A 23,985-nucleotide genomic window follows, 5' to 3' on the forward strand; every position below is an offset into this window, starting at 1 on the left:
TGAAAAGAAAACAACCAAGTAAAGAAAACTCCCAATGAAATTTTGCTACACTTCTCAGGAAGAATCTAATCTAATCTAATCTAATCTAATCTAACATGTATTGACATCCCATATGATGCTAAAATCCTGGTGAAATATATTGCTTGAATGGGTGCACTTTCTGTTTGTATTTGTGTTTGGAAGTTAATGATTCTACCATACACTCTGTGCACTCACTCATACACACATACACACCACCAGCTGAGGCTTCGTTTTAGCACTCAACCTTGAGTCATGATTTATGTTCTGTACGGGGTTTTGTTGACTGAAAGAGAATGAGGAAAGTGGATATGCACACACACGCACACACACATACACACAAAGAGAGAGAGAGAGAGAGAGAGAGAGAGAGAGGGAGGGAGAGAGAGAGAGAGAGAGAGAGATTCGCCTCTGTTTACAAGAGTAAGGCAAAGCAACAGGCTTCTGGTTTCAGGCAATGCCTGATGGGACTTAGTGTTGGGTCCCTGGGGCATAAACTGCGAAATTTTGCCTGGCCCTTGGAATCTGTTACCGGATGAGACAATAACTTTTAACTTCCTCCCAAAAGGCAAACTTCACATCTTACGTCAATTTTGCAGGTGTTCCTAAATGGACAGGGTTCAAGCTTTGTCAGGTGTAACTTCATTAAACATGGGAAGTATCTGGATGTGAGAGACTTCAGGGTTCAAGCTATGCATCCAGTAAAATTTGGATGAGACTGAGCCATGCAAAAATACTTCATCTGTAATCAAGAAAAGTTCTGTCTTTTTATGCATGGTAGGTTCACGTAGTACACAATAAGGATGAATTAAATGGATCACTAACTAAATAGTAGGGGGAAAAAAGCACAGAATATACAATACTGATGTTGCTTTATGTTGTCTCTCCTCAGGATAGTTTAATCCAGAGAAAGGGGAACACTTTTACACACACTGACTAACTCATCAATCCTTCATCAAGGATTCTGACAATCCTTCATCAAGGATTCTGACAAAAACAACTTTTATATGACCAAGTAGACCAAATGATTTCAAAAAATGTGGGATAAAACATTTTGAAATGGGTGACAAAAAACACATAGGACTTTTTTCTTCACATTATTCCAACATCTTATTACACTGATTAAAAGACAAAATATGTCACCTGTTCCCACTCAGCACCAGGTTGAATTTGCGGCTTATGGCCCAGAGTTAATAGGGATAAGCCTTATGATCCCAACTGCACCAACAATGCTAGCCTGTGGATTAGCCGCTGACATTTTTGGGAGAGAGCAAAGAGTGGGTTAACAACACAGAGGGATTAGACTGTTCTCTGTAGAAGACTATGGTGGCCTCACTTGAGTCCTGTGGCAGACATACAGCTTACTAACTAGAAGGACCAGTGGGCGAGACCTTGCTGGGTCACAGTTTTTTAACACTGAATAAAGAATGGCCTGTCTTTAGAGGGCACTGCATTTAGCTGGACAACGGAGCACCGACTGCTGGGTGAGGTAACTGTAAAAATGCTCTGTGAACAGGTACAGTTACATGTTCCACTTTAACATATCTAGCTATCAATAAGTAAAGTAAACTCCCATAATACTGTAAGTAGATCTTGTTCATTCCTTAGGCATGAAAACAGAAAGCAAAGCTGATTAATTGAACAAGACACTCAGGTGTGTATTGGCTGAGGTAATGTAACTTCAAGGCAAACGTGAATGAAAACACACTTTTAAACCAGAAAGTGAACACGCATTCAAGCCAAACGCCCCAATTAAAGCCCTAAATCACTAGCCTGAATAAGTGTTGCCTAAATTGCACCTGGTTTTACAATGAATTCCTAGGTGCATGTTTCAGCATCTGTGAATGTGTGTGTGTTGTGTGTCTGTGTGAGAGTGCATTCAGTTTGTTCCTTGTGTGATTTATGGCGGTTCATTATCTACGGGCTGCAAGGGTGTTTCCAGATGCCTGCATTTCCAGTCATCCTTAAGATTTTCTGTCAACAAGTACCATCATCCTAAAACTATTCTCTGCTCTTTTTTACTGTCTCCTGTACGTCACCCATGTGCCTTTTGCTTCATTGACTCAGTTCATGCTTTTTACACGACCAACTTGTACTTACAAACAAACACAGAGAACTGATGCTTTCATGTTTGATGCAAAATTATGATTTATTTATGTCTTTAAAAAAAGTACCACATGGAGCCAGTAAATCACATTGGTACTTAAGATGATGTGATTTTGGGGTCATGCCTCAATGTTGTCATAAGACAGAGAGAGTTGCCTTTGAGGATAGGGGTGTAAACTCACAGATTTATGTGATGTTTGGCTTCCACAAAGATGCCTAAACAGAAAAAACTCAAACAAAAATTAAGGATATTGTAGCTCAAATCCATTTTGACAGTGTGTTCAGTATGCACAATGAGTCAGGATGATACATGTGGGGAATTTCAATAAATTTCCTGAGGGCATGTTTTGGTTTTGTGATCTGCTGTTTTGTTTTTTTGTTTTCTCACAATACTTTGCCAACTACAGAAAAAAAGAAAAATATACTTGTGCAGTATATCCTTCTCTCTCCTGTTCTTGGAGTGCTTTCTGCATTGGCTAAAGCCTTGAATCAACAGGAAAAACAAGATTTCCTTGCGGAGGGTTGAGGAGAAGTTCATTTTCCACATCCTGTTCCAAACACAAGCCTTTTCTTTTTTCTTACCCTCTTTCATTCAAACCACAGCAGGTCTGTGTTTGTCTCCTTCTTACAGCTGTGCTCAGCAGAGGAGTGACCTTGGGGACAATGACACCACACAAAGCAGCTAACACTGCCATGGCCAGAGCCACTACTAGCACCCCTCGCCAGACTGAATGGCGGTTGGTTTCAAAGCTTGCTGGCTGATTATGGCCTACTACAGAAATGTAGGCAAACATAATTATGCCTGCTGCCAACACATGGTGTTGACTATTGACCAAGGACAGGGGACAAGAAAGAGTGGGAGCAAATGCAAAAAAAATAAAAAGCAGTGAAAGTAGAAAAATAATGAGTCTTGTATCTGACTGAGACATTGAGAATTTGTGGTTTGGATGAAGGATGTTTGGGGACTGTGAAGCTGCCAAACCGGAACACAGAGGAAGGACAGAGCAAAGATCTGCTAGTGACCTTAGCACGCAAACCGCAGCATTTCTATTGTCCACCGGAGCACAGACAGATAAAGAGCTATGCACATAAATAACCAACTGACAGGCAATCTAGTGTTTCCGCCATTCTAAAATTAAAATATCTCTCAATGAGTCATCTCCCCCAAAAATTCCTTGAATTTGGACATGAAAACTCCAGTACTTTCAGAATTCGAGGGCTTAACATTTAATCAAAATATGATTGAGTGTAATATCCAAATCGCAGGAGCTGCATATTTTTTGATAATAGCTTTAATGAGTCAAAACCTACCATCATAAATAAAGCACTGTGGTGCTACAGAGATATCCTGGGCTAGAAATCACACTCTCAAGACGTAAGAAAACATGCATGTTCGGTACAAATGTACAGACCACAGCAAAAACCATAAACCACCTTGTATGTTTCTCAGTAAAAATTCAATTCAAAAATGACTATGTCCACAAATCCAAAATCTGGATTTTTTTTAGCATAATATTCAGACAAAATCAAAAAGCAGCACAACCACCAAAGGAGATGACAGAAGTTGTGTTTGTAGCACTGCTGCCATGGAGACAGAATACAGATCCAAACAATGGGTCAAAGGTTGCCCTGTTAAGGAATGTTTACCAAAGACGGAGAGGATGGGGACTGGTATAGGCCAACACCTTTGCTGCCACCATATACATGACATGTAAAACACTCCTGTGCTAAATTTAACAGACAGCAATGGTCTGTGCCTTGTTCAGTAGCTGAGGTCTTTAGGGGATTCTGAGTATGTCTCGCCGGTGGGAACGCTCCGTGCTCAAGGTGACTGATATGTTGTTTCCGACTGCAACATTCAGAGGAAGGTGGTCAGGGGTCGGCAGCCTCCACCCGCCTCTTTGGCTTGGCACATCCTCTGCAGCCACAGAGCTCTAAAAATAGAGTCTCACAACAAATGGCTCTCACAGCACACGTAACTTAAGTTTGTCACTACAGATTATGTGTATAAAGACAAATTAGTGACAGGCCATACTGTTATGGCAAGTAAATACAGTATGTTGTTTAAAAATGCTTTAAAAATGCTTGTACTACTCAAGATTGGAAATAATTACACCAAAGAAGGAAACTCTTTCAGTCCTAGAATATAATTACAAGTGAAGCAATTAATCGTTTCTGGCGAAAATGTTAAATATTCATTGGTTCAGACTCCCAGGTGTAAATATTTTAGACTTTAGGGACAGGAAACTGCTTGAGACATTTTTTTCCATTTTTGACAAACTCATAGACCAAACAATTAATCGAGAACATGAGCAGATGAAACAATACTGAAAACAATTGTTAAGAAATAAGTCCTAATAAATAAGTCACAAGTCTCTTAGCTCTAATAAAAGCCACCTGTTGCAACACAACAATGCAAGCTAAATAACACTGAAAGACACCTGCTACACCAAGCAAGTAAAAGAAACCTGCCAACAATAACACTCTGGGCAAAGAATAGTAGTTCCACCATGAGAGAAAAACACCTGCTGTGGCCCAACATCCGCAAGATGTTAGCCCCACATTCGATGCAAGAATAACAGCCACCTGCTGAAGGCTAACAATAGCCATCAGTTCAGCTAGCAAGAGGCCAAGAATGTACTCAGTTAAAGCCAATGTCTCATCCATAACAGTGCTGGAATGATACGGCATATGCCAAGTGAATGTCCACTCATCACAAGTGTACATAGCCACATACCACCACTTCATGTTTATCACTGTTACATAAAAGACAGAACAGCATGAGTATGTGTTTGGTACAATCACACCATCATGTTACACTGAGTGCAAGGAGATGTCAAGGGGACAGCAAAAACACAAATACCAGTTCGCTCTTGCATAATCCGGCATAAGATGGAAGGAATGCAAATGCACAATGATAAACACTTTTCACCTCACGAGGCCTCTACAAACCTAATCCATATCAAAACACACACACACACACACACACCAGCCACTCCCATGCAATCCTTCACATGCAATGAGACACATTTTTTTCCCCACTGAGTTCATACAATGACATGTCTCACACGTTTCTGAGAATTACACTTGTTTCACTTGACCAACCCCAAGCCTCTTATTTTCCCCAAACAGCAGTGGAAGAAGTGACAATGACTTCACTTCTCCCCAAGTCCCCACAGTCTCTGAAAGCCAAATGATGGATCAATACCATTTGAACTGTTAGCTTGGCTCAGTGAGACTTTAACGGATGAACACTCTTTTTTTGCACAGATTTTGGGATCTGTAGATTTACTGAAAATGGAAGACTAAATTAACAGCATATATCAACTGACAAATTCGCTTTCTTTAAAAAGTGGATTCACATTTATTTACGTTATTCTTTAAGTAAAATATGAACAAAGACACGCCTAAACTACACTGATCTCACTGTCAGATCGTCTGCAGAATTTCAGATTTGAACTGACCTTCTCCATGGAGATATTTACCTTGGTACCTTATTTATAGTATCAAAGTTGTGTTGTCCAAATACCACTACATTTATTTTCACTGCTTGGACGTCTTCTCATAAATCACAGGAGTGTTCACGGTGGCAATGCTGCACTCGTGATTGGCTAGCTAAAAAGATGTGTATTGTGAGCAGTCCTGTGTAAACTTGCAAATACCTTCTTGTTGGCATTGATGTCAAGGCGTGTTCAAGGCAATGCATGTGAATTCTAGCGAAAAAGCTTTATAGCACAGAGTCAGTGATGTATTATCTGACATTTGTATTATTTCAATAGTTTTTTGGGGATATATTAACTTTGTTATCAGGGAGCTATTGATAAATTCGATAAAAACATCTGAGACTATAGATTGTGGTGGTGCATTTGTTGTATTGTATACGGTTCTGCTTCTTCAGTCACCCCCTGCATAACCTACAAAAGCTTTTTGGGTTGCAGTGTCACATTTAATGTTAAATGAAAGGATGAGATAATTTTGTAAAACGATGTCTATTAACCCTACGTACAACTTTCCCTGTTACTTGCAGCTGAGAAGCAACAAATGATGGCAATTAATCTGTGTTTGTTTTGTTGTGTGATTTTGTTATGTATGTTGTTGTCTTGTGAAACATAATTGTGCTATCTGGCTGAAGCTTGTACTTCAGCCATGGTTCTTCCTCACATCTGCCTTGTGTTTATATCATTTAAAGGATTTGTATTGTCTAGCTAAAAAGATTAAGTGGGCGTCACAACACTTTAGGTCTGAAAGGACTCAATAGTCCCCTTCTACTATTAACCACTGATAATCCCCTTCATGAAGTCATCATCTCTTTGGCCTCAATCAATCACCCCACGGGGCCTCCACTGTAAAAAGCCCCCTATTAGGCGCAGTGAAAGCACTGTTTACCCAAGCTCAGTGAGTTACCTTGGGTTACTGCAGGAATGGAGGTTGTGGAAACAGTTGGCCGCAGACATAATACATCACACATCATAAAGTATGTTGCTGTGTGTCCCTTAAATTAACTGTCACACGTAAGAGAAATAATTCTTAACTTAGAGACAGCATAACAGTTGTGACGTGCAACAAAACAAAGCAATATCAACGAGGAATTGCTAGAGATAATTCAGGAATGCGAGACGTCCTTTTTGTCAAGGAATTCTGACGTTTCCACTAGTAGCAGTGTTTTCTTCCAGTTAGATATGAGGACTGTTTTGCAACAGAAACATCCTGTCTGGAATTTATGATTATCCCATTTTGTATCACTACATCTCAAGATAAAGTAGCATCATTTTTTTTCCTCTGAAACTTTTTGTGAAACTGCTTGAGTGCTCAGACTGCTAGCTACTGGCCTTGCTCGTTTTGACCTTGTTCTGAAGGAAATGGCAAAGCAAGGCTGACAAAGTCATTAAGTGAGCAAGCAAGGGGTTTGAAGATGCATGTCTCACTTGAAGCGTGTCCCCCCTCCACTCCTCCCTGCCCTGGCTTTTCACCCCCAGACCCCCCTTCTGACCCCTTTGTTGGGGAGAGGCGGTCTACATCTTTGGAACTAGCTAATTATAGAGCTTTAACGTCTGCTTGGCTAAGCCCTAAGAGGTGGGTGACATTCCTACAATTGGGAGATTCACTACGAGTGTGTGTCTGTGTTTGCACATGTGTGTATGCCCTCTGTGTTTGTTGCTCTTATTTAAACTTTTGTACAGCTACGACCCAAGAGAAAAACAAGTGTTTTATTGTAGCTGTTTATCAGTAGCTCTACGTTCAATTAAAAAACTATGCAGATTATTTCAATTGTTAAACATGGACGCAAGAGAAACTCCTGACTTACCCCGCTCTTCGGTTTTGCTCCCAGGGCTTGTGTAGGTACTGAGGTGGAGGCAGCAGGAATGTGTGGATTTGGAGGGTTTTGTGATGCTGCTAGCACAGACCCTGAATCATACTCCTGCACAGGTAAAAGACCAAGATGACAGTAGAGGTATTACACTGACGCAAAAGGTTATCAAGAGCATAGTAGACAAATGCAAAGCACACAGCCCAGTTCATCAGCAGATGAATGTGTCTGTCCAGTGTCTGTAGACACTGCTGTTCCTAAAGGGCATATATGACGACAGCAGGTGAGGGATGACATGAATGAATAAATCAAGGTCATTCATTCACAGCAACTTTAAATAATTTCAGAAGAATCTGCAGTCAAACCCAGCAAGCTAAAGTGCAAATGTTTACCAGGAGTTGTCGTCGCTGAAGTGTCGCAGTGCTGTCCATAGGGGAGGTGGTACTGAGGGCATTTTCAATTTCCTGGTCCAACTGGTCCAGCTTCATCAGTAGCAACACCATTGAGTCCAGACGAGCATGTTCACGCTGAATAAAGAGACAAATAAGAGACAGAATATATATTGTCGTTGAACTGGGCTCAAAAATGACACACTATTACCTAACATAAGCATGTTACTTGTGACCCCTCATTGGAAAGTATGACTCAGATAAACCTTAATCTCAGGGTTCGTGGTTAAATCTGAGGGCTCCTTCTGTCCATGTGTTCCTTGACACTGAGTCCCAAACTGTTCCTGGTGGCTAGGCCAGTTCATAGCTCTGCCACTGCTGTGGATCATCTGACTCATCTGACTGAGTGGGTGAATGGGAGGCAAACTGGACAGTGCTTTATCTGTTAAGGAAGAATAGTGCCATATAAATGCAGTTCATTTACCATTTGCCTCCCTCCTCAATTATAATAGGATGGGGAAGGTGATCAAAGGATTCCACTGGAAATGACAAGAGCCTATATTAAAATACTCTACCCTAAGGTGGGAAGATGAATTGAAAAATGCTTATGAGAATGCAGAAATGAAGAAGAGAACCAGCAAGTCACAGATTTTATAGATTTAGTTTCTTGCCTGCTTGTTGACCAGCAGGGCATGACAGTACTGCTTACTGACTAGTTGGCTTTGAAAGAATTAGAATTAGCTCACCTCAACCCTCCCTGTTAGTTCTTGACTTTACTGTTGTCTGCATCAAATGATCCAAATGATCCAAATGATCTTGCTCCATAATATAACATCATCCTAATAAAAACACTAATACTAATATTTTTTTTTACAACCATCAATTACATCAAACTTACAACCGATACTTGTACTAACACTAGCACATTGCTGTAAAATCTCTAAACATTTTTAGTCAGCAAATTAATTTAGCTTTTCCACATTCAGACAAACTTTGGCTCTTGTCCCTCCAGGCCCAAAGAATCAAGGAGCTCTGTTCTGTAAACTGTGCTCATCCTTCTTTCTGTGCTCCTTACTTCTCTTTTCTTCCTTTTTGACTGCTGCTGATAACACTTATCCTGACACTTTCACCCTCTGCTCTTCTACATCCTTTTCCTTTTTGGCGTTAGTTGTTTCTTCTGCCTTTTCCACACTTATAACTTCTATATCATCACTGGTCAATTTTTAATTACATGACTACAAGACTAAATATTATCTCTTCAGTTTTTTCATCAGCATTGTTCAATTATCTGGTCTAACACTGTGATAACAGGTCTGACACTGACCTCCTGTGGTGTGTCTCCAGCAAGACAAGCTAAACACTCATTCATACTCCACCAAAGACTGTCCTTGGTTGCTACCTCTCAGTCTTATTTTTTATGCAATATAAGCCCTTATCTAAAGTTCAAAACTTGTAAAATCCCTTTCTGGAGTTTTTAAATGCAGTATATGTGTTCATTTCCCCCCTGCCTCTGTGTTATATCTTGGCTCCGGGTGTGGCTCTCTGTCTGAGCTTCTCTGCTGAGAACAACTCCAAAAAACTACATCACACATCTGCCTTGTTAGTCCCAAAACAAACCTTGTCACAATCTGCACCAACAGACCCTCTTAAATACTTTATGAGGGTGAGCTCATTGGACACACAGCCACTGCGATTAGATGTTTGTGCACAGCTACAGTGTAGAGGCATGTGAACATGTTGAACGTGAGCCTGGTTTTCATATGCTATCTGCTCTTAGGTATGTTACACCAGAGAGAAATCTATGCAGGATAAATTATGTTCTTTATATAAATCATTAATCATATCCAGTGAAGTGACGGGTAATAGGATTTGATCTTGTTTGAGTTAAGTTTACAATGGGTGTGTTGTGATGACAGAATTCATATGATCTGAGGTGTGACTAATGCTAATGTGCGTGAGGCCAGCTGGCTTATGGATCCTGGATAGAATCAGAATTGTGATCAACAAGCTACAGCTCCAACCCTGTGCCTGGCTCCCATCCCTAATAATGTCTTGTGACTAGCGCCTACATTTATTTTCCAGTTAGTGCCCCGTTAGCCTGTCAAAAGCAGTTCCTACTGGGTTTGCTGACAAAGCAAATAGACATCGAGGGCCGAGTGCCTCATGGAAATGTGTCTCATATTGATGCATTCATTGGCATTCCTAGCTCGTGGCAGCACACATCGCAACGTTCTTTCTCCTTGGCAAAGTATCACAATGAAACATTGTATCGTGGTAAAACAATGACATCTTTACGAGGCCTCACTGAATGAACAAAAGGCTCAAGATGGCAATAACAACCACAAAACGGCAGAGTAAAAACAAGTGCAGTGCAGGCTCCTCAGCGAGACAAAGTTTTTTAGGGGGCATTCTGGTGGTTTGGGTGTTCTCAGAAGGTTCCTTTTCTCTCTTTCCCATCTTTTGAGGCTTCTGTTACATTCCACTCAACTTCCTGTTTTTTGAGATGGGAGACAGTTCCCACACTATTTGAACTCTTAGACTCCCTCCTTCGTCTTTTCTTATCCTCTTTCTCAACCCCCTCTTACAGCCGGTGTTCTGCATCCCAGTTCTCAGACCTGTCCGTTTAACTGTGTCTTTCTCTGGCAAACTATACATAGAGAGCAGGCAATTATCCATCAAAATACTGTCCATACACTGTGTTTAATGTGGGTGTCTTATTCATAAAGAGACCAAAAATAAGCATTTAATTTCACAAAAAACAGGACAGAAAGGCAGAGAGAGAGACAAAGAGAACACTGAGACGATGATGTGGCCGAGTCTGCTGTCAGATAAACGACAGTTGAGCCAGTTTGGCCCTGAGGTCAGGATAAAGTCTTGTTGCTAAAACAAATAAACACAGTAACAAAGCTCAATATCAGGTTAATCTGAAGTCGTTATGCAAACCAGATGGGTTCATTTTACAAGCTGAATCTGGAAAGACACCATGGTTCACTGGGAACATAATCATTAGTTGGTGTAATATCTTTTCAGAGATTATTCAAGAGATTATGTTGTTGGCATTGTCCACTCTGAGATCAGCTGAGTAATTTTATTTATTCAACAACCTTGCCTTCCTTTTCTTTATGCTAAAGATAATATGTTAACTCTCTTGGGGATGATAATGGTAAGTTTGCTAACTAATTTTCTTTATGTTCTCATGACCTTCCCTATAGCACATTTTCTTTGTAAACTGGCTTCATACAGCACATGAATACACCCCATGGTGAAAACCCTGTGGTGCAGTTAGAGAGAAGGCGAACCATCACCATATGGTGGATGAATTGCCTTTGGTGCCTTCCACTTTAATGGCTAAACTTGTCTTTTCGAGTTCCAGAGGGCATTTTTTTCTTCTTCAGACATTTAATCCAAAGGTTTAAAGTTAACCTAAGATTGAAACTAGAGCCAGTGGTTATAAATACGGCACTGGTTTTCCATGTCTCTATATTGGACTATGATCTCTCATTTTTGGCAGCTGAATGGGTGACATCAACACTGGTTGTGACTAAGAGAGCCTCCAAAGCATCTATGTAAACATGGAATTTATGCTGAAACAACCCTGAACAGTATTATAACTGTCATAATGCAGGAAAATCTCTGGGATTACACAAGTCAGAAGCTTTTCAGGAACACAAATACAACCACTGCATCAGTGTATAATGCATGGAGAAAATACTGACAGGTCACGTACGTTACTAGGCATTACAGCTGGTACTAGGCTTCACATTCAAGGTTAAAAGACAATGGCTGTATTTTCTGTAGTCTGTATTAACAACATCATGACATAACACGTTAGACATATGGAGTTACTACACTGTAAATGCACTCAATTGCTGGTTTATTAGATATACCTGGATAAGACTAAAACAGTCCTGCAATAAATCCCACCTCCATGGAGATTATTATGTTCTGTTTTTGTACTGAATTACACAGAGAAGTGTTTGTTATTTAGTGTACCCTAAATGATGTAAAAGGGGAGGACAAAATGACAGAAACATCTATTAGAACCACCGAACGCAATTTAACAGCATCACTAACTACAGCCTCCGAAATGATCATTAGCTTGAATCAACACCTCTATAAAACATTAAAGCGCCAGTGAAGGTAGGATTTACTGCAGGACTGCTGTGTTACACTGTATTAGTTTTAGCAGGTGTACTGAGTGTATATTAGGGCAAGTCAAAAACACAGTCTGCAACAAAACACGACCAAACAATTCCACAAGTCATCACTAATGTCACCTATTGTCACATTGAATCAACTGCGTCTCATTGCTTCAAAACATAACACACACTCATCCACACAACATTGCTGATGTTGGACACCTAATCTGATCAATATCAAATCACAAGGAACAAATTAACCTAAAAAAAAACTATCCTGACGTACAGGGATTAATGATTAACAGGACTAAACTTTGATATTTACAGACAGACATTTTTGTTTTTGTTTTTTGTTAATGTAGGAATGCAAATTTCAATGTTCCTTGGCCTCCCCACTGTGAAAGCAGCAACACACAACAGTCATCAGCAAACAAATAATTTTAGTAACACTTGGTAACCTGTATAATAATTCATAAGCAGTATAAAAACATTTAATAAAAAGTTCATAATACACTATAATAGATCTGAAATCAGATATTTGTTTATTAATGTATTTGTCAACAACTATAACTGTTCATAAATACACTTTCATAATAATACATGTCTATAGAAAAAATGCAATTGTTGGAAAACAATGCACATAGTGTAAAAAATGTGCTTAGAGCTGCTTACAACTGCATTACACTTAATAAATGTTTATATAACACTTATAAATGCACCCTAATTTTTAATAAACCTAACATTAACCCTGTACAAAGACACAACTCAGAAAACAACTCAAGCATAGGATCTTTACACTAAGAGAGTATACGAAGAGTCAGTGTTGTTCTTGTACAACAACAACAACATATCACAAGAATTTAACTTTCCACAACATGGTCTAAACAATACGCCTGCTCAGTGCGCATATCCTGCACTGTAAATAATGGATTTCTTGTTCTCATTCCAAAAAGGCCAACACTCCAACTGCTAATAATGAAAAAATACTGTGTCAGTTCTCAGGCCATTGCTTTGCTTCAACAAGCCCAACGTTTTTGGCACTTTACTGTACCTAACAAGCATGCTGGCGAGCACAGTGTAAATAGTAAAACATACACTATTGGCTGGAAAAGTAGTTTAAGGCTTTCACCGCAGAGATTACTTTAGTTTCCAACCCCCTCCATGTTCATAGTTTTCCATGCCCTTATAGGACCTTGTTTTGCAATGAGCAGTTGAGAAAGAGTAAAACATTTCACAGAACCCCCCCCCCAACACACACACACACACACACACACACAAAACTGTAAGCATGTGAGAGTGAAGTCATTGTTTTCCGATACATTTGCCAGAGTGTGGGACAAAAATTATTTGTAGGCCGTTTATGCCCAGTAAGTGTCAGCTTAATTTTGAAAAATTACTTATTTTCAGGGCACTTGGGACAAAATGAATTTAAAGCAATATCAGTCATGATCTGATGCATTCCTTCTGCGACTAGATTAAATATAGCCTTACCTTTCTCATGCGCACTCTGACCACATTGTCCTCTTTCTGATCCTCAGGTTCATTCCTTCCATCTAAAACTGGGCTGGCAAGTCGCATGTCATTGTAAATAACCGTCTGTGTCTCCTCCATCCTAGAGACTGCAGCTGCTGGTGTGTGGTGTTCCCTCTGACCATCTGCCACCTCAGAGGCAGGTGACTCACTTAAGTAACAACCAGAGGCCTTCTGGTTACCATGGAGTCCCTCTGGTGAGAGCCCATCGCAGACCTCTGCAGAGGATGCTGGCAGGTTTTTCGTGTGCTGTTCAGTAGCTGCATGTTTATCATCCATGTGGGAGCGCTGAATATCTGGTTTTTGGGTGAAATCTGAGTTCCTTTGAGGATCCAGTATAGGGGTGTCATCTGGCTCAACGTGGCTAACTTCTGGGATAGGATTCAGTTTTGAATAGCTATTTTCCAGCTGCTGAGCTAGGGTTTGATCTTCGCAGCAAGCAAACTCTTTGGAGACGACGCTTTCATCTGGGTTTTCTGTTGGTTGACCAATGGGGGAGGCCATTGCCAGATACTGGTCCACACACTGAGTAATGTTTGACTGTATGGGGTTTTCTTCTGAATATCCTGTATTCAGTTTTTCAACTGTCACAGAGCAGCATTGATCTTCGAAACAAATATCAGAGGATGTGTTTGGCCCATACCTGATATCTGCTGCCTTCTCGCTGCTTTCTGCTTGTGCACTTTCCTCTCCCTGAGGCCCGTTCATTGCTGTCATTTCAACATTATGCTGTTCCAACAATTTCTGGCAGGATATTTCACAACCATAAGTCTGTTCCAATATACCAGGGCAGTCATGATGATCTTGCTCTCCTCCTTGGATGTCCCTTGAGTGAGGTTTAAGTCCTGTTTTTTCATTTAGAGTTTGTGGGACATTTAATCCATCCAACCTGTCAGCAGAATCTGCAATCCAGCTGTCAGTTACTCCTTTGTCACAAACCTCTTCTACAACCAAAGTCACAACTGGTTCCAAAGTTTTGTCAGCCTGTGACATTATATCACCACTCTCCATCATATTAACTGAACTGCTCAGCACACCAGCAAGTAAGGCTACCCTTGCATCAGAACGGCTCGTGGTGGAAGTCTCCCCTTCCTCTACATCTAGGAGGTCAGTTTGAGGTTCCAGTTCAGCGGCAGAGAACTGGTTTAGTGTGGCCTCAGAGATTTCAGGAGGTCTGCTGTAACCCTCTGTATGGCTCTCCTTTGTTTCCTGATGATTTGGAAGTTTGCCAGGCTGTTCACCAGCGGATTCAGACAGTGAAGGCCTATTGTTTGAAGAGATAGAGATGCATTGTTGCTCTTCACGGGAGATATGCGGACTTTTAAAGACATTATCGTCATTGCAGATGTCGTGACTCTGGCTACTCTCTGTGCCAACTTCACCTTCATCATTTATAGTTTTCTCACTGGGACTGCTGCTATCAATTGCACAAGAAATACTTGCAAAAGAAATCCCTCGGTTTGAGTTCCAGTGAGACTCTCCAGAATTCCCAATGTTTGTGGTTTGGAAATACTCTGATTCAGAGGCCCTTTGGGGAATGTCAGCTGATTCAGTATAATCATTCACGCCAGCAGCTGTCACCTCAAGTATCCGAGCAAGGTCCTCTGTGGGCAGTTGGTGGCAGCCCTCTGGCATGGAAGCACATCTCGTCCGCCGACCTTGTTTGGAAGCCCCTGCACCCATCCAAGGTCCCTCACTGTCCACTCCATGACAACAGACCAGATCCAGATCATCAAAGCTGTATTGTAGTCCTGAAGCATGAGTCACGTGCTCCTCCCAACTTCTTTTCCGTATGGCCACTGGCATGGTCAACAGCCGGTGCTATCCCATACAGCTGCTTTTGGCGGTAGTTGAAAATGGAGAACCAGATCTGTAGCAATCAAGTAGAGAAAAGGGGTTAAGAAACAGCCAGTATTCCCTAGTTTACAGTAACTGAACGTGCAGTTGACAATATGGTAAATAATGTTTCACTTTTAAAGTAAACAGTTCGGGAGTAGTGAGTGGATGTTCAAGAGGGAAGTAATTACATTGCATTCGCAGTTTCCTGGAAAGTATAAACTCTGCTGGGTCTGTGTGAGATGATGGTATCCACATTTTAAATTACATCATGCCAACTATATTGAACATATTTGATCTGGAGCAGTTGTTTTTGCATGAAGTGTTAAGAAGCTTCCAAGAGTAAAGCCAATAAAGCTGCCCGAATTCTAAAACATCAAGATAATCATGAAGATAAATGTAGATGTCCCTTGTTTACTTTTTAAGTAAACTGTAACCAAACCATCTGGTCAAATTTACACTACAAACCTTCCATATGCATTTACTTAAACAGTGCAAAATTGGTCTGAAAAATTCAGGGTGTTGGTTAACTGTCATTCTGTATCTACCCATGCACTACAACAAGCCAGCGTTACCATAATAAATACTGTGAGTCCTATCACATGAATCAAACCAAGTTCTACAATGTGCTCTATGTTTTTTCCTGATGATCTAGGTCACAATGTACAAGAAACACAAGAATTCAATATGCTGGCTGTGCTCAATTCAAGCTGTACAACTGCTATATTTTAAAATAAAAGAGAGAGACAGAAGAGTAAGAATAGATGCAATTGATAGGACATCCTGGATATGCCTCCTTTATGGTACTCCAAGTGACTGAAAACAAGAGACTTGTAATCATTTCAGTACATAGTTATAGTCATAGTTGGAAAATCAAACAAATATTTTGCACTTGAAGCAGCACATGATATAGTGTTGCTTCTTATCTAATACATGAAACAGTTTCTTAAGCAGTAAAATTAATCTAAAATTTGGAGACAGGTGTTTAATCTCAATTTTCACCTTTTGTTTCCTCAGGAGAAGAGCTGGATGGTACCAAGTGCCATCTGCATCCACTGGCATGAACCTGCACCTGGTTATTATTTAAACGGGGAAGTTGCAATAAATTTACCAAGGCAGCTGCTCCTATTTGTTCTTGGACCAACAGCCAAACCGACACTCAAGAGTTATCTCAAGATGCAATAAATTTTCCAGTGATTAATCAGTTTTTTTTTACAACATAATCCAGTAGCTATACGTACAATATTAAACACAAGGTGAGAATGCAACAAATATGTTATAGATCCGTTATTTGTTTGTAGTGAAGTTATCCAGAGAGATTGCCTTTTCATTCATCCAGCAAAAACAATGCGTCCACGCTTGGGAAATATGAATCCATCTCTTTCCAAGTGACTTGACATCTGTTTTATTTTGTAAGCAGCTCCTAGTCTAGGTTTCTGCAAGCCATTTTCTGGACTCCAATCAGTATCTCCGATGTAAAACTGTCGGAAAGGCGGAGAAGCCCCCAAAGCAGGCAGAAAGCCGGGGGAGCAGTGAAAAGTCCAAAGACAACTTCCATCTTGATCACATTAAGGTTTTTGCTGACGCTGAATGCCGGAGAGTCGGGGTGGTGTAAGAGGGGCCGGGTTTTCTTTCCCCCACTCCACCCCTGCTCTCCTCCGTTCTATCCCTTTTCTCATCAGGTCCCCTCCCTGCTGGTTTTGACAGGGAGACTGAGTCACATCCTAGGAGCCCCATCCCCCGTCTCACAACTTACCCAGCACACTACATGCATTTATTCACTCCACCCTGCTCCAATGTACTTTTGTTCTTCACTGTTTCAGAAACTTCCTCTCCACTCCTTCTCTTAAAGCCTGTCTCTTTTCTCTTCTTAGTGGACTTTTTCTTCATTCTGCCTTTGCTTGCTATTACACTAAGCTGGGCAAGGCTCCCACCAGTTGGCTTTGATTAATAACAGACAGGCTGCCTCGTAAGACCTGTGGCTCTGGGCCAAGAGAGATTGCTCTAATGTTTTGGCAGTTATTTCTGAGGTATGCTTTTTTAGAAATTTGTCATCTTGTAACTCTACAAGCATTCTTAAACAAACATGTGGGGACTAAGGAAGGCATGAAGCAAAGCATGATATCCTTACAGATCCACTTTGAGAATGCATTTCTTTTACAATATTCTACAAGAGTATCTGTAAAATATAAATCAAATTTTAAATGTGGCGTGTCAATGGGGACAATGTTGAACGTGCTGTCAAGCTCATATGCTTGTTTGAAAGTGGACCTAATGGAAGAAAAAACATTAAAGCACCCACATGCCAGTAACTCACTTCCTAATATAGTCATTTGTCAGAGGCACTCGGGGGAAAGAAAAGGCAAAGAAGCCATGGATATTTACACTTGATGTCAGAGAAACAATCTAAAACAAATGTTAATTATGTCTTTAAAGTTTGATTGAGGCAGGAGTTGTAAAACAAATACAATATTTGACAGACTTCGATTTGCAGAGCCGATTTCCCTTCTAAAACTTCAAGGGCCCCTAAGCCGCCTGGTTTACGTTAGCATGAAAAATGCACTATATAAATTCATAACACTAACATAACACTCAACCTACATAACACAATAGCACATAAGATCACCTAATTTTGCAAACTCAAGCTGACCAAATCTAGATTGTTTTCTCAGTATAGTCAGTTGCATGAACATAGCATAACATGTGACAAAGCAAAAGAGACAACACGAGTGCGAGACAGAACTGGAATAAAGCCCCCTCCAAGTATTCCTGCAACCCCAGCCTTAACCTCTGGGTCATCCAGATGTGAGCAGTCTTGGGATGAGTCTTTTCTTAGGGGCCTCGCTGGGAAACTGTACACTGCTGTTGAAGCCAGCTCTCCAGGGACACAGATGTTTGTACTCAAGGGGAAGAATCCAAGTTCAACAAGACTCCTCTGCAGCATGTCACATGATGCTCTCTGTGGTTACGTTGAGTGCAGTGTAACAAAATGCAGATCTTTCGGGTCACAGTAGCCTCCATATGGATATGGATGGTGATTGAAGTGCAGAGGCCGACACAGAGCATGACTCAGGCTATCCACTCATTACCTCCTTTGGCCATCCAACACAGGCCTATAATTTAAAGGCTACGCCTCCCCCTTGCCAATCCAGACATCCTGGACAGCCACAGGGCAGCTGCTCTACGTCATAATCTGATCCTTCAGTAACACTGTGACAAACACATGTTCAGTCAACAACATGTGCAAGACTAGAAGCCCATAAGCAATGTCTATTAATGTTCGTTTGTGTGTCAGCTGAGTAGTGAAGCATTGAAATTGCAGAAGTAAAACAAAATGTAGCTTGAACAGACCATGCTATCATCTCAGTGAGGCGCAGCAGTGCTTTCAGGTATGTAATGTTTACTATGTTCAACATCAAAGTTAAGCATGGCAACATTTGCTAACTGGTACTAAACACAAAAGTAGAACTAAGGCTGATGAGAATATTAATATGTCGTTTGAGTATACATGACGGCATATTATCATTGTACAGATATTGAATCATAAACCACAATTTTAGACAAACTAAAATGTTGATGGTGGCACTAGAGGAAAGGTCAAGGGATCACTAAAGTTAATACAATTCATCCTGAGGGGGACGTGATTGTCTAAACTAAATTTAAGCCATCCGAAAGTTGTTAAGATATTACAGTCTGAGCCAAAGAGGTGGACCCAGACAGACAGAGCCCCTAGAGCCATGCCTGGAGAGGGGCTAAAAACTATTCATTCAGAGAAAAATTTTCCACTCATTCTACAAAGCCATTGACTATGTTTTCACAAAACAGAGATAATCTGAACTGAACTCACAATTTATGCTGGTATGTGTGCAGTATATTTTGGAATACATTCTGTATAAAAGGAGTCACTGTCACAGGCCGACATCACTGAGGACGAGCATGAACACTCTCACAGGCATGCAGCATCGTTGGTCACATGTCTAGAGCGGTCGCATACATGGTAAAGAAAGACCTATTCATGATTCACCCTATAATCTCCCACTGTTCAACCCCTCGACTTCTTAAGTGGAGCAGTGAGGGCCCAAAGGAAACAGCCACACATTCCTCACTGATATAGTTTATTATTGGAAAAATAAGCCAGTCTAAATCATGGGCATTGAAGAACACACAGTGTTTGCCCATGTAGGAAAAAGTAGGTGACGCTTGGGGAGAAAAAAAAACCCTCTGTCCCTCCTATAACTGAGTCATTATAAGTCCTTGCATACACAAAGACTGCTTTGACTGTAAGATTTTCTTGCACCATTTTTAAGGCTTCTTTAAATAACCATTTTCTACTGTACTTGACTAGCAGCTATGCGAAGTTGTAAAAACGGATCTTGGCTCCATTTACACAAAAAAGAAAACTAAACAGAATAGCAGAATCTCAACTGAAGATCTAAAAATAACACTGACAAACCACACCAAGATCATTGCAATCCTTTCCTGTCACTTGCTATGCCCTGTGGTTAACAACTCAAAAGCCAAGAGTCATGCTGGTTTAAATAACAGCGTTTGAGGACTGGGTGAGAACTTGAGCAACTGCAGTATTGCTGAATGAGACATCAAAATGTCGATGATGCAACTTAAAAGCATTTAGGAAGTCAGTTGATCGCTGTATTGCTATTTTAATTTTAAAAAACGGATTTAATCATCTGTGGATTTTAACTTGATTTGTTTGCGTGGGTCTAAACACAAGAAGGCGTTGTGGGAGAAACAGAGGGGCCCTTGGCCACCGATCATGGGTTATTGAGTGGCTGTTAACCGTGGGAACAGGAAGTACAAGTTATTGAGGACACAGACCATAACAATCTCCGGGCTAAAATAATCTAACTAACCTTCTTGCAAGAGAATCCGTGTGTGTGTGTGTGTGTGCACACACATGTGCAAGAGACAAGAGAGAACATTGTATACTGCATTTGTGTGTGTGGGTGGTTTGGTTGTGTATGTCCGTATACTGCAAGACTTCGCTTGATGCGTCAATTAAATAATAATACAGGCCCTACATGTTTATGACGACAGTGGAAAATACTGATTAGCACACTGACAAAGTCCCATCGGTGTTTACTGTGTACCATCTGTTCTTTGTTTTTATAACACTGGTTAAAAGGCCTTGAGGACCGGCAGTGACACACCAAAGGGGACACTGCCATTTTAGACAATTAAACATCGTGAATCACTGTCACTTTATTTGTGTTGGCCAAACCTATTAGGGATAATTCCCATAAAAATGCAGTTATACTGTTAAGGCTCTGATTAGTTTTTCCACATTGTGTATATTCAACAAAAAACCATCACACCAAAATCCTGTTAATACTCTTATTAACTTATAGGATACTAATATGCTATTCCAAACAAGACCTTGACAACACCAAAACTGGAGCCTTCAATGTCCTGGAAAATTCTGCTTGTGAAAAAACAGTGAATCCCTGAATGTGACCTTGTCTTGAACAAGAAGACATGAACCAAAACTCCAAAAGAAGAAAGCCATCAAAAACTTGAAATTGTTCTCACCTCTTTTCAACTTTGTCGTGGTTCTCTGGCTGTTCGTGCCTTATTCCAGACATCCTGGATCTTTGTCCTCCAGGAGACTTATCTCTTGTCTCTCCCTTTTTATGAATGGTATCCTTGAGTTAGAAGTGTAGCCTGCCCTCCTTCCAGGTCTTCACAATAGAGGAGCAGTTGTGTAGCGCATGTCCTACCAGCTTTCACAGCAATGGAAAGTTGGTTGACAGGCGAATAAGGACAAAAAGATACCGATTCTTAAAATGGGACACAAGTCAGGAAAACACTAAGGAGATGCAGTGCATGTTTTGTTCAGACAATCGACCTGCACCTCAAAGAGACAGATCCATAAGGATCAAAGCATGGCTGGGTGGTAACAACAGCTGGAATTCATCTGTGACTCAAACAAATGCCCCATAAGCCTATAAACACCTGCACCTGAGCTTCTCACATGTTCTCACACTCAGATATTCAGATGTTTAACTTTGCTCTTGTTTTTAACTTTTTTTTAAACATCAAAACTCATATTCATATTTGCACTGTTTTTTGAGATATCCCATATGAATAAGAAAACAACTCTGAGCGAGTCACAAAGAAAAAGATTAGGTGCAACACTGACATTCAAAATTATTTGCCATTTGGAATTTTATTAGAGCTTGCAGAGCTTGCCGTTGCCATTTTATAACAGCTTGAATCTTGAAAGTATCTGAGGACAGTGACAGATAATATTTATGGTCTTGTCTTGTTGTGTATGAGAAATGTTTCTTGAGCTTGTACCAGTCCCTGTGAGAGCCAGAACAGTGACGTACTACATCCCCACACCCAGGATTCTGCTTAACATATGCTGCGCTGGCATCAGCTCTTCCAGTACAAATCCAGGAAAACGTGTTGTCCTTGGACACCGTTGCCACAGCATCATTAGCAGGAAATACTTGAGACTGCAAATCAGGAGATGACGAGCCAGGAGCTGTTTCATCATTTGATGAGGGGGAGCTCTGAACAGTTACTGTGTGTTTCCGCTCTATGTTAGTTTGCATTCTGCTTCCAAACGTAACCTCCCAACATGTGCTCTTGTTCGTAAGACGTAAGACACCACTTCTTCAGAAAACATTACAGCCCGCTCAGGGAGTGTGCAGGTCAGGAAACCTTCAGTAAGGGAAGAAACCTCTTGAAAAATAGGCAAAGGGTGATGCCTTTTTGAAAAATAAGATTAAGGAATAGTGATGTACAAGGGGCAGCCTTTATTTCAGAAATTTAATCAGAAATATCAGTGGGCCAATAAGATACTCAAAGGTGCAACAGGTCCACGTCACTAACCTTTGTCTTTGCACTAAATGTGTGGGTCTCTCGTATGATCCTACCTGATGCAGGCAGGTCACAGTGTGTGTGTGTGTGTGTAGACTCTTCAGCTGGCGGGGCTGCAGCAGCAGGAGGAGGGAGGGTTTTCAGGGGGGAATCCGCACTCAAGTGACCCTGCACAAGATGAGCAAGACCAGCAGGGCCCCAGCTGCACGGCTCTCTGAGTGTTTGTAATGAGTAATGAAAATTAGCATTTGATGGGGGCGGGAGATTATTACAACATAGCATAACACGACATAGACTAGTGACTGCGACAAAACTTCATATTTATTAATGTGGGTTGCCGTAGATAAGCGCCCGCTGGTCAGATTTATTTATTTATATTATTTAACTTATTCTGAGCACACTATTGGCTCAGTCAACACACTCAAATGAAATGCACGTAAAACTCGCCTAAATTGTGTGTTCCAGGTTAGTGCCCCTCAAACTGGCAAAACATGAAGAACTTAGAATAAGCTGAGAAAAACACAGTCTATGAACCTGAAGGTAATCTTTACTCACATTTCTGGGTGGGCATTGACTGTACGTGGGTGACCTGACAGTTCAGCCTGAATAAGGTTAAATTGCTCAGTTAAGCTTTATAACAACACTTCCTGACACTGCGAGAGACGAGCCTGGCCACATGTTGTGTTATGTTCGCAGTTGTTTCATGAGGGTTATCTCGTTATCCCACCGAACGGCGCCAAACTCTACACGCGTGCTTATCAAAAGAACTCCACCCTTACATCGGTATGCTACTTTCAAGGCACCTCGTAACTTTCTAAGTTGGGCTTGTAGCTCACTTAGAAAACAACGTTTTGTTGTGTATTTGCGGTCTCTCATTTGATATTCGTGATGTAATTTACATGCACAATAATTCTGAGAAGGTCTTCCTGCTATACATGTAGCCTATTGTATCCTATGATATCCTTACTGCATTATAATCATAGGCTTTGATATAGTAGCATCTTAATCCGTCAATCATCAAGTAGCCGGCAATACCCGGAAGAGGGATGTTAAAACAATTGCATCATTACAAATTGCGGTGGGAGAAATGCCTCCAGACGCAAGTAGAACACAGCTATTATTAAATTATTGGATTAATTTAAAGGGCCACAGTCAAGACCACACCACACACACTATATTAAAGCCTGGGAAGTGGATAGGAGGGAGGAAAAGAGTTTTCCATGGACAGTACAGAGAGCATCTGAATTAAAAATAGATCATTTAAACATCAGTCCAACAGTGCCGTCGCCAGCACCACCACCCTGGATTCATCCTAATGCAACAGTAGATTTCACTATATTAGAGAAAAAGAACCAGGACAAGAGCTTTATTTGCAATTCAGATTCAAACAATTACTACAGCTACATCAAACTATGTGCAGATTCATAAAACACTGAAGTAAAGAGCATTATAAAGAATAAAATGAAGGAAAGGTGACAAAAGTCAAGTCAAGTCAAGTCAAGTCAACTTTATTTGTATATCCCATTTTTACAAGCAGTTTGTCTCGAAGGGCTTAACATAACATCAGCAACATCCTCTGCCCTGAAAAGAAGAGAGGAAAGGACGGTTTTATAGAATTCAAAAGAAAGCGGGAGAAGTCAGGAATGCAGAGAGAAATAGGGAATATGAAAGGTCAATATCAACACTTGGCTGGGACATGCTTACCTAAACAGCACATTATACAGAATGGGGAAACACGCTACGGGTAGTTGTGAACAGGAGGAAACCAATAGTCCAATGTAAGAAATATGGGACAGAAAGAATAAAGTTAATTAAA

General features: G+C 40.7%; 1 protein-coding gene and 1 long non-coding RNA gene across 4 annotated transcripts in view; one reads left to right on the forward strand and one right to left on the reverse strand.

Moving 5' to 3' along the window:
- Positions 1-22,950, reverse strand: part of dlc1 (DLC1 Rho GTPase activating protein) — an 84,716-nt gene extending 61,766 nt beyond the window's left edge. The window contains exons 1-6 of one of the 3 annotated variants that reach the window (XM_046414294.1): positions 22,725-22,950; positions 22,226-22,383; positions 20,874-21,064; positions 13,452-15,360; positions 7,825-7,959; positions 7,430-7,543 (exon numbers count right to left, since the gene is read on the reverse strand). In XM_046414294.1, the coding sequence (XP_046270250.1) occupies positions 7,430-7,543; positions 7,825-7,959; positions 13,452-15,296 (2,094 nt within the window). In that variant the 5' untranslated portion in view covers positions 15,297-15,360; positions 20,874-21,064; positions 22,226-22,383; positions 22,725-22,950. Of the gene's footprint in view, positions 1-7,429; positions 7,544-7,824; positions 7,960-8,087; positions 8,252-13,451; positions 15,361-16,328; positions 16,464-20,873; positions 21,065-22,225; positions 22,384-22,724 lie in introns of those variants that run through there. The other 2 variants (XM_046414300.1, XM_046414309.1) reach the window with 2 other exon arrangements.
- On the forward strand, positions 13,232-16,443 carry LOC124072716. Its single transcript, XR_006845584.1, has 3 exons — positions 13,232-13,327; positions 13,577-13,687; positions 16,344-16,443. It is a non-coding gene; the product is annotated as an uncharacterized LOC124072716 (long non-coding RNA).
- Positions 22,951-23,985: the final 1,035 nt, after the last annotated feature.

Source organism: Scatophagus argus, chromosome 2 (assembly GCF_020382885.2).
Source record: "Scatophagus argus isolate fScaArg1 chromosome 2, fScaArg1.pri, whole genome shotgun sequence".
Classification (NCBI taxonomy): Eukaryota; Metazoa; Chordata; class Actinopteri; family Scatophagidae; genus Scatophagus; species Scatophagus argus.